At 38.5% G+C, this 11,627-nt stretch overlaps 1 protein-coding gene across 2 annotated transcripts; it reads left to right on the forward strand.

Moving 5' to 3' along the window:
• Positions 1-2,803: 2,803 nt before the first annotated feature.
• On the forward strand, positions 2,804-10,798 carry LOC134416074 (U2 small nuclear ribonucleoprotein B''). 2 transcript variants are annotated; one of them, XM_063152270.1, is made up of 7 exons: positions 2,804-2,910; positions 3,155-3,241; positions 4,973-5,145; positions 6,841-6,981; positions 8,214-8,264; positions 9,796-9,884; positions 10,401-10,798. In XM_063152270.1, the coding sequence occupies exons 2-7, from the start codon at positions 3,178-3,180 to the stop codon at positions 10,558-10,560; spliced, it is 678 nt and encodes a 225-aa protein (XP_063008340.1). In that variant the 5' UTR covers positions 2,804-2,910; positions 3,155-3,177; the 3' UTR covers positions 10,561-10,798. The 2 variants fall into 2 exon arrangements, with proteins under 2 accessions (XP_063008340.1, XP_063008341.1); XM_063152271.1 differs by having other exon boundaries at positions 2,806-2,868.
• Positions 10,799-11,627: the final 829 nt, after the last annotated feature.

Genomic DNA, 11,627 nt, shown 5'->3' on the forward strand with positions numbered 1-11,627 from the left:
TTCCAATGAGGACTGAGTGGTAATAGTTTGAGAAAACCCAAATGATCCAAGAAATGTACTGAATTAAGAAATAACACTGAATTAAGAAATAAGATAATGCTTATATCACTGGTTTCGAGCACTGCCTGAACAAAACATCTCCTTGGGGGAGTAAAACTTCAGATAGAAAGATCAAGACTAGTTTCTTTTGTATTCTGACCTTAGCCTGAGAATTGTACAGGGGAGAAGGGAAATTGCCATTTCCATTAGTAAAATTTATTTGATGCATTCCAATACTGGACATGCTAGCAGGGTTATAAGTAAATGCTTAAATTGTGAGAGTAATTAGTGTTGTGATTCGCAAAATTTATGCTCTTATTGCAAAAAGTGTAAAAGTACTGACTTGGTTTTGTGGATGGGAATTATTAGTGCCTGTTGAATGAGAGATACCTGAGGAACACTAAGAGACCACAGTTAAAGAGTGTCAAAAACAATTTGCCTAGAAATTAGTTAAGAGAAAGTGACAAGAAAATAGAGGGCAAGACCAGACTGGCCTCTGTGTTTCACCACCGAGAAGATCAAATAAACCTGCTGTGGGTTGCAACCTCACAGGCATGGGAGGTGGGAGTATAAGCCATACTGGACCTCTGTTATTCCTGTTTCTGGCACTCATTTGTTGTCTTTTCCCTTTCGGGATACCAGCAAGATCGTGTCACAAATGCTACATAGAGCATCATATAGAAAGAAACCAAAGTTCCTCTTTTATTACACACACCTATGTCAACAGCCACTGTTATAATCCATCCAAATTTAGAACTTGTAGGCAAAATAGAGTAAATTATTAGATTACAAGAAACTTAAGAAAAAGTGGTAATAGATTTAGAACTGAATGTCCAAAAGGAGAGAGATGGATTTGTTTTAAATTCAATCTTGAAGATACGGTTCAAGATTTCGTAAAGAACAAATAATAAACGAAAAGCTAAAACCAGCACAGCAATCTAACTCTGTATTGACTCCAAATTATCTGTTGAATTGTATTACAAGACTCCAAGCAGTCACAGAAATGGTAGCAAATAAGGCTGCCCAGGCATTAGAGTTAATATTAAGTCAGCTAAGCCAAACAAAAACTGTAGGGTATCAGAATAGGTTGGCTTTAGACTATTTATTGGCCAAAGAAGGGGGTGTTTGTAGAAAGTTCAATATATCAGATTGTTGAAAATTGATGACCACAGAAAAGTCATTTTAGCAAAAGCAAAAGAAATCAAAGAAAAAAATATATATGCATATAATAACCCAGGTACCAGTCCAAAAATTAGAGAGCAATGTTAAAATCTAGCTGGTGGGGTGATGTATTAGAAGAAATTAAGATATTTTCATTTTGTGTTACAACTGTTTTTATATTACTTACTTGTGTAATCCCCTGTTTTATTTTGCCAGCATAGTCCAGAAGATGCAAGTAGATAAAAAAATATTGCTCAAGCCAAATGATTTACAAAGAATAAGAGTGGGGATTGTGAAAAATGCATGTATTTTATGATTGGCTTTTTGCAAATATTAAAATGAATATTATATGTGTTGTGTTAGAAAATAATGCTGTATTAATTTTCCTAAGTACTGTGTTAAATATAGTTTTAGGTTCTAAAAATTGTTAAAATAGAAATGATGCTATGTAGGATGCTTTGTTTAACAGAAAGGGCTTGCAGCGAGATAACAGCCACAGGACACCTAGATCTTTCAGAGAAAGGGAATTTATTGCCTTCTTATCAGAAGAAACAAACTTCTTCCCGGCTTGGAGGCGCTGTTCGGATTAGAAGGAAGAAGTTGACACTGACCAGACAGAATCCTGTGTTTGAATGGAATTTATGCATCATGTATGAAGTGTATGAATATGCAACAGGCTATTGTTCTTAAGGGTTAATCCTTTGTTAACGGGTGTCCTTTTTCCGGGCTCCTGATGCCCAGAAAAAGGTACCCGGACGTCCGTAACTCTTTGTTTTTATTGTTTCATATTGTCTTAATTCAATTTGTCCAAATTCTTATTACTCTAATTGTGTTACTCTTTTTATAACTATTTTATTACTATTAAACTTTTAAAAAATTTAAAACCAAGTGATTGGCGTTTTTCACATATAAAATGAATATTATATGTGTTGTGTTAGAAAGGAATGCTGTATTAATTCTTTGAAGTAGTGTGATAAACATAGTTTTAGGTTATAACAAAATGTTAAAATAGAAACTATTCTATGTAGGATACTTTTTTTTCTGAAGAAAGGACTCGCACTGAGATAGCAGTCACAGCACACTTAAATCTTTCAGAGAAAGGGAATTTATTGCTCCACTATCAAAAGAAACTAACTTCTTCCCGCCTCGCAGCAGAGGATGACGCCGTTTGGCTTATGAGGAAGAAGTTGACGATGACCAGAGAGAATCCTGTATTTGAGTGGAATTTATGCATCATGTATGAGGTGTATGAATATGCAACAAGCTATTGTTTTTAAAGGTTAATCCTCTGTTAACGTGCGTCCTTTTTCGGGCTTGTGCTGCCCAGAAAAACGTACCCGGACGTCCGTAACTCTTTGTCTCTATTGTCTCATATTGTCCCAATTCAAATTGTCCAAATTATTATTACTCTAATTGTATTACTATTTTTATAACCATTTTATTACTACTAAACTTTTAAAATTTTAAAAACAAGCGATTGGCGTTTTTCCCGTACAACACTTTCATCCCGCTGCTCTCGGGCCGCGCGCAACCCGCCGCTCCCCATCGGCGCTATCGGCATTCGGCGCATCGACTGCTCTGGCAGTGGCTTTGCCGCCTGCGCTGCGTCCCGGCAGGGCGGGAAGCGTAGGCCGCCATCGAGAGCGGAGGCCGGACAGGGGAAGGGAGGTGAGGGGCTCTGGGACCCGGGGTCCAGGATCTGAGATCCAGGTGAGAGCAAGAAGGGGCTGGCTCGGGGCTTCTTCTCTGGAGTTCCTGTCCTGCCGTCGCAGCCCTCTTCCGCCCGGAAAGGGCCGGAGCGGGGCGGGTGTGTGGCCTGCGGGCGGGCAGACATAGACAGACAAGCCGCCCCCCACTCGCGGTGCCGCTGCTCGGGGTTGTGAGGTGTCGCCGGCGTTGGCAGCTGTCGCGGCCGGGGGTTCGCTAACGCTTCTCCTGTGTGCTCTGCCCGCAGGCATTTCGCGGGTGCCGCCGAGAATGGACATCAGGCCGAACCACACCATCTACATCAACAATATCAATGACAAGATCAAGAAGGAAGGTACAAATGGCTGCCGATCGCTTCTGGTTGTCCAGTGAAGCCTGGTCATTCACTTGCACACGGCACTTGTGTTACAAAGGGGCTTTTAGGAGCTCCCGGAGGTCTCTGAAGTGCTGAGCAGGAGATCATTATCCAAGCTCTGGGCAAACGCTTTCTTGTAATGAAACAGTAGCTAAAGCAAACAAATTCACCTCCCACTAGATCAGGTTGCTGAGATCTCCCTACAGCCCAGTCTTGAACGCTTTTAGCGATGGGGAGTCCACAGCCTCTCTGGGAAGCCTGTTCCAGTGCCTCACCACCCTGACAGTAAAGGATATTTTCCCAGTATTACATCTAAGCCTCCTCTCAGTTTGAAGTCATTACCCCTTGTCCTGTCGCTCCAAGCCCTTGTATATAGTCCTTCTCCATCTTGTAGGCTCCCTTCAGGTACTGGAAGGCCAAAGATCACTCCTAAGTCTTCTCTTTTCCAGGCTGAACAGCCCCAGATCTCTCAGCCTTTCCTCATAGGAGAGGTGCTCCATCCCTCTAATCAACTTGGTGGTCTCCTGGCCTTGCACCCACAGCTCCATGTCCTTCCTGTGCTGCGCACCCCAGATCTGGATGCAGCTCTGCAAGTGGGGTCTCACCCGAACGGGGCAGAATCCCTTCCCTCATAGGGTGCTGCCCACTCTGCTTTGGATGCAGCCCAGGACATGGTTGGTTTCTGGGCTGTGAGTACGCACGTCCAGCCCCTTCTCCACCATCACCCCAAGTCTTTCTCAGTGCTGCTCTCCATCTGTCCATCCCTCAGCCTGGGTTGATACTGGGGGTTGCCCTGACCCAGGTTTAGCACCTTGCACTTGGTCTTGTTAAATCTCGTAGGGTCTTAGACTACCTGTTAAGATTACAAATTACTTTCTGTTTTAATACAGGTCTTAAAGTAATTTTTAGGGAAAGTGTTTTGATAGAACACCTTTTTTTAATAAAAAAAAGTGTAGTTAATATAGTTAGTCAGGAGCAGGTGGAGAAAATGACAGTGGACTGATATTACCTAGTCTCCATATCAATAAAGAAGAGACAGCATTCTTATATTGCTAAAATAGTTAAAATGTAAGGGTTTTGTGTTAGAATGATTACACAGTACCTATTATTTATTTAGCTTGATTTGGATAGTACTAAGGTTTAATTTGGCATGTATTCAGGTAATGGTAGATAATTAAAATAAATCCATAAGCTGCAGTAGTCTCATACAAAAATAATTTGGATCCAGAATATGGGTGAGAAAATTGATTAAATGGTTACAACCAAAATTTCCAACTTTTTTTAGCCTTTTAGCCTATTTTTCTGCATTCTTGTTTTGCATCATATCTCTTTACTGCTACTTGTTTCAGTTTTGATTTTCTGATCAGTCCGAGATGGCTGTTACGCATCATACTTGTGTGTGCATATACCTGTATGAAAATACGTTTTTGCATACCTTTATGTAATTGTGATTCCCTTGGAATGGTAGAATGGATGGCATTACAACTTCTTCACTACCTGAATCCTTGAGGTATGAAACGGAATGTTGCACACTAGTTTACAAAACCTGGACAAATAAACTTGTAATGATGTAACAGTTTTGACAAACTCATGTACTCGCTGTGTGAGCTAAAGCTTCTAAAAAACATTGTTCCCATAGGACAGCAGACTCAGTAGAAGTGGAAGTTTGCACATAACCTGTTATAATCTGTTTTCTCCCTTGGTCCCCAGAGCTGAAGAGGTCCCTGTATGCGTTGTTCTCACAGTTTGGTCATGTGGTCGACATTGTGGCTTTAAAAACTATGAAGATGAGAGGACAGGCATTTGTTATATTTAAAGAACTTGGATCATCTACCAATGCTTTGAGACAGCTACAAGGCTTTCCGTTTTATGGGAAACCAATGGTAAGCTATTTTGTTACCTTTGTACAGAAGAAAAATACCCTGATGGTGTGATACAGTGTTTTTGGTACTTGCACCTTGGGAATGACCTCTCCTATGTAGTTGTTACCAAAGGATTGCTCCGGTCACATCCTGATGAGTATCTACATTTGTGCAAGCTGGAGGGATGCTGAAGAGACTGCAGTTACAACGCACACACTTTGAACTTAACATGGGGGACTTTTTGTTTTTCTATGCTGGATTAAAGTTTTTAAGATCTTAAATACTTTCATTTTACTCATCATGTCTTCCATTGAACCAATTAAATGAATTCTGAAATATTATTGCAATTAGATTAGTTTTCAATTACTTTATGTAGAGTAACATTAACTACTCTTAGATTGGTAATGTATAGCTAGAATGTGATGCTTCCTTTTTGAGGTAACAGTGAGAAGGGTGAAGATCTCCCGTTTGCTTTCCAGATGTGACCATTGATTTTTTCTTTTTTAAATTGATGGCTAGTTCTGCTTGACAGTAGATCACCAAACCAAGTAGCTGTACTTCAGAATAACTTTAGTAAAGTTCAGTACTTCAGTAAATACAGTGCTGGTTGATAGAACATGATTTAGTAATGTGCTTCATGGTATGCAGAGCAGCACAGTTGACCTGCTTTGTTCTTGTCTGCTTGGACAGTTAAGCACCTCTTAATTCTGCGGCTGTTGGTAAGGTGTAACAATACATGCAAATGGACCATGACTTCAGCAATAGATGGGTACAATTCTACTGGCTCTCAGCTTATGGCTTTGAGCAGTGACAGTTGTGCTGCTGAGCCGCAAGCTATTTATTTGCCTTAACACCTTCAGATTCTCTAATTAAATCCTTAACACAGAATTTTGCAAACTCAGTCCGCCATTTATCCTTAAGGAGTTTTGTGCTCAGTAGAACTCAATAAGAAGTAAAAGGATTGAGGCTTCATAAGCTTTCAAATGTACTTCCATCTTTGAACATTGCCTGCAGCACGTATACTCTAAGCGCTAAACAAAAGCATTAAGATAATCTTAAGCTGTTGTGTAGTTTTGTATTGAGGTAGTCTCTGATAGGAAAAACAATAAGATTGTATGCATAAATAATAATGTTGCACACTGGTATAGTTATACCTGCATCTGCTTAACCTTCAGCTGTAGGAGGCCTTTGTCAAAAGAACAGCAGCATTTATGCAGTCCTGTTGGGATTGAGGTGAATACTTGCCTTTTCTGTTTAGGAAGTTTGGGTTTTGCTGAATTTACGTTTCTGCAGAAATCTGAGAAATCACTTTAAAATTTAACTTCCTTTAAAATGGGACTGAAAACTCACAGTTTTAATAGAAGCTAGTGCCGATTTTCTCAGTTGTTCTCTGTGTAGCTCAACTGTATCTCTCTGTAGGTGCTGCCTTGACAGATGTTAAAAAGTTGTTGTTAGATAAAATAGAGTTCTGATTTCAATGAACTAAAATTAGTAATTTGCATATTAGGGTTTTTTCTTAGACTTCTGTAATTGTGTTCAGAAAAAACTATGAGAATTAGTTACTTTCTAAGTGTACCTACACTTTTTAACAATGTTACTAGTATAAAAAGGTTCTGCAAAAAAAAAGTGTAAACACACAGTTCATGTAAGTGGTGCAAAATGTTCTGCATTATTACCTGTAGAATATACTCTGTTTTTCTTTTTTCTTTTAAAAAGCGTATTCAGTATGCAAAAACAGACTCCGATATCATCTCTAAAATGCGTGGGACTTTTGCTGATAAGGAAAAAAGAAAGGAAAAGAAAAAAGCTAAAACTCTGGAACAGTCAGCAAATGCACCAAATAAAAAGGTTATCCAGGTAAGCTGCTTCTCTGTTCAGAAAAAAAACCCCAAAAAACCACAAAACCCCAAACAGACAAACAAACAAACCAAGCAAACAAACAAAAAAAAAAAACCTCCATAAAAAAAAAAAAAAAAAACTGCACAAAAGCTATTCTAAATAATTCTTTTAAGACTTGATATTGTCTTTTGTTGCTTTTCAACTCCCTAAATTGGGGTCTGTGGGTTATCTAGAGCTCTTGAGCATTTACTAGAAGTTGAAGGAGAGGGAGCTGGTTATGTAGCCTTGCTGTTCCTTTTTTTATCCTCCTTTGTTATTATCAGATGAAAATAAAGATGGAGGGCAAACGTACAACAAACCAAAATAGAAACTAGCCTCTTAAGAAAAGGAAAAAAAAGGAGAATGGGCTTATCTTTAGTACTGGCTTCAAGTGCTCAACCAGCTCTTCTCTTCAGTGGTTTAATTCCATGTTGCCTAATAAGGACAGAAGAATAGTAAATGAGAACAAGAGAATTCATTTATGTTAGATATTACATGTTCCATGTTAGATTAACAGGAATTAGGTTGGAATTTATCTCCACTAAGGGTTGGTTTGTCTAAAGTAACAACACTTAGTAGCTTTTGTGCTGGAGTATAGCAGAAAACATCAAAACACCTGACCGGATCCCCCGAGTTTATATAGTGGACATGATATTCTGTACTATGGAATGTGCCTTTGGACAGTTTTGGTCAGCTTTCCTGGCTCCCTCCTGGCTTCTTGTGCGCCTACTCACTAGCAGAGCATGTGAAACTGGAAAGTCCTTGATACAAACAATCACTTGTTATCAACAACCAAAACATCAGTTCGTTATCAGTGTTACTCTCATAATAAATTCAAACCACACTGTACTAAGAAGAAAATTAATTCTATCCCAGGTGAAACCAGGATACTTGTCTAGGCCTTCATTTTCAAAACTACTTTCTCCTGTCTACTAAGTAAAATTCTGTAATGTGGAGAAATACTTGACTCAGCCATTAGATTGATCAGGTAGTACTGATGTTATTTCTTTTGCTTGCCTGGTTTTGGAGCCAAGCAAAATTCACGGGATTTGTTCCCTTTGAGAAGTGTCTCATAGGCACCCAAATGTTCTTGGATTGCAGCTCAAAAAAACCTTTAACATATGTCTTGAATTGTAGAGAAACATGGTGATATGTGCTTGGTTATTTCTAATGGAACACCTTTGTAAAACTATTTTGTACTTACTTGCTAGGGAGCAACACAGAATTCAGCCAGTGCCTCAGGGACTACACCACAGAATCAGGTAATGCTTTTTATTTTTATCACTAAAAGCACTAATGTTTATAATTATTCTCTATGAATAATAGTTTGTTACACATGGAAATGTGAGGATTTATTTTACAGCTTTATTTTTGTCCTATGAGATATTTGTCTAACAGCTACATGACAGTAAACAAACAAAACAAATCCCTTTTTACTATATCTGGTTGACAGGAAATGAAAATCTGCAGTTTCTTATTACTATACAGAAAACAGCACTATTACAAAATCATACTGGATTCTTAAATTTGGACTGTGCTTAGTATCAGTTGAAGGATTCTTAATTTTTTTTTTTCCATTGCTCATAGGTTCCCTTTAGCTTACTTTTTTCTGGCAGCAGATAAAGAAAAGGAGGACAACATGGGATGCCAAAATATCTGCCTAGAAGCCTTATTTCAGGAGTTTGAGGGTTCTCTGCTCACTTCTTCCTTTTTCTCACAAGTGTCTTACTTTCCAAAGGATTGTGTGGAGATGTAGGAACAGCTCCCTACACTTCATTCATCTTGTCTGCTCAGTGACCTTCTAAATGATTCATGTTAGAAGTGAAAGTGGTAAAGAGCCAGGATTTACAGGAGAGCAAGTACCATAGAAGAATATCTTGGTCTGCCCTGCCCTGCATCTTTCTTGAGTACTGCCACTGCATACATAATCAACAGGGGAAAAGGTCCTTCTCCCTGGATTTTCAGGCACAATATGTGCATGTCAGTTTGCCTCAAAGCACAGCACTGAGTGTTTGGGTATTTTTTTGAACATCAGAAGTTTATTTCCTAATGGCACTACCTAGAATATTTCCATCAGTAGAAGGAGATTGTTCTGCTGAGGCTTTTTATTTGTCACTGCTTTGAAGATGTTTGAAGTTGGGGTGTCCAGTTTATTTATAGTTTACTTGATGACTTGAAGATTTCAGTATCAGCAGATGACTACTCAGCCTTGTCTGTGGTGAGTGGCTACAAATTCATATTAGCAGGCTAATCTGTTACAAGACTAAAGCTCTAAATCTAAAGGGGTTTCTAATTACATTTTAATTGAGCTCTGTAATAAAACCATGTGAATTTTGTGAGTTTTGATTGCCCAGAGATACTCAGTATTTTGTTTGTACTGCAGGTAAACAGGGCTTGGCTACCCTCTGCTTTCTGGAAGGATGTGAGTCCTTCATACATTCTACCACTGCCTTACAGGTGTCTTGAATAGCACTGCAACCACTGCTGTGGCACCTGGGTGCAGAGAGTACTGCAGTGTCAGCTCTTGACTAGTTGAGTTTAAATGTGACATCTAAGACAGTATGGTATTGTGATTTTCGTGGAAGTAAGAACCTCTCCAAATTAATATATGTGTGTAAAAGAATGAAGGGGCTCTGTCTGCATATTGATAAAGGTGTGGTGAAGCCCAGATAGAATGTTATGAGCAGAACTAAAGGAATGTGAGTCTTAGTTCAAATAATCATGCAGACAGATGCAAAGGAACTGTATGCAACTATGTATAGTCTTCTGAGCTTTGATCTTCTGTTGTTGCAGGTGCCTGATAACCCACCAAACTATATCCTTTTCCTGAATAATTTGCCTGAGGAAACAAATGAGATGATGCTGTCCATGTTATTTAATCAGTAAGTTTTGAATAGAAATTATTTCTCCTTTGAATTCTTCTGTAACCTGTGTGATTTTTCTCAGTTAACAAGCTCACTTCTTAGCAATGAGGGTTTCTTCTGAAGGTATTTTATCTGTTAGCCTTACTGCCAAGGTTACAGATGTTGGTTCTGATGACTTGGTTCAGAAAGCAAATCTGATCTTTTTCGTAGCTGGTTTTGATTGTGTGGTTTATCTGCTATCAATTTGCATTGGATTCAAGCTGGTGACTGTAATACTAAAGTCTGTAGGACAGCAGGAGCCGTTTTAAAGCTAGTTAGATTGCTTCTGTATGTGTGCAGCTCTAATTAAACTGCTTCCACATAATATTTCTTAATTGAGACATAGTTCTAAGGATCGAACATGTAAAACCCTTCAATTTAAATCTTCCATTAGCAATAACTATTGCACTAGTAGATGCTTCTGATAAGAAGCTACTGAAGAGAGCTGTATTATTGAGGTAAGGAGTATTTTTTGACTCTCACTTTATTTTAAAGGTTTCCCGGATTCAAAGAAGTACGCTTAGTGCCAGGGCGCCATGACATCGCATTTGTGGAGTTTGAAAATGAGAACCAAGCAGGGGCTGCTCGAGACGCTCTCCAAGGATTCAAGATCACTCCATCTCATGCCATGAAAATCACTTATGCAAAGAAATAGCTATATGATCCTATAAAGGACTTCTGTGGACAGGTGTTTTTTTTAAAAACACTGATACTCATGTCAGCTACCATGTTTGATGTTTGCTGTTCTCTGCAGAAAACATAAGACTCAAATAGAATTGCCACAATGACCAGGGCACATGTAAAATTTTCACAGATCACCCGGATAGTAACTTTTTCTGTTGAAATACTAATTTTTATAAAATAAAATATAAATATGCTGTTTTCGAGCCATATTTTTTCCTCAAGTCTGTCTCATTATTGATTAGCCTTGCAGGGCTTTATTCAGTTTAGGAGCTTTTAAGGTGAGCCTTATTTCTCAGAAGTGAGTGCTAAAAATAGCTTTCTTTCCAGAGCAAAAGTATGATCAGGGATGCTGAATGCCAGCATAAATACAGAATAAATACAACATTCAACCTCATTATCAAGGGGACAACTGTTTTTCACTTAGGAAATACAGCTTATCATTAGTGGTTTTTCTCCCCAGGTACAGTTAGAAATTGATTATAGTTTGGCAGTAATGCGATTCAACTTGGTTTTGTCTTGGTGACTGGCAGTAGAAACAAGTCCTGAGAGGAAACATAAAAGTTTCAGATTTTTAGCCAAGCTTTTCTGAAATACATGACCTAATGCTTCTGGGTTTCTCAAGGTTTGATTTACTTTATTTTTTCTCATTTGCTAAAAAACTTTATAGGTTTTGTGTGACATGAAGTGCATTGGATGCAGTGAAGTAATCAGATATAGTATTGTGAGTTGTAACTGTTCTAAATATTTCAGAAAAAAAAAATCACTTTAGAAAGTTGTAGGGTTTTGTGTCTGCAATATAAGCCACCTTTATTTGCACAAGACTTAGAAAATTGAAGTTTCATCTGCTCCCAGACTACATTGCAAAATTATGTCTCTTTCACAGTCATTTCAATTACCATCCTATCTCCTTTTATGTACTTTTTCATTCTTTTTGGTGATTTTGTGTATGTGTGTTTTCACAAGTATTCTAATACTTGCAAATGAAAATCATTCCAATGTGTCTGTAAGAGCAGTTATTCCATCATAACCTTGGATTTT

The sequence above is a fragment of the Melospiza melodia genome, chromosome 3 (genome assembly GCF_035770615.1).
Source record: "Melospiza melodia melodia isolate bMelMel2 chromosome 3, bMelMel2.pri, whole genome shotgun sequence".
In the NCBI taxonomy this organism is placed as follows: domain Eukaryota; kingdom Metazoa; phylum Chordata; class Aves; order Passeriformes; family Passerellidae; genus Melospiza; species Melospiza melodia.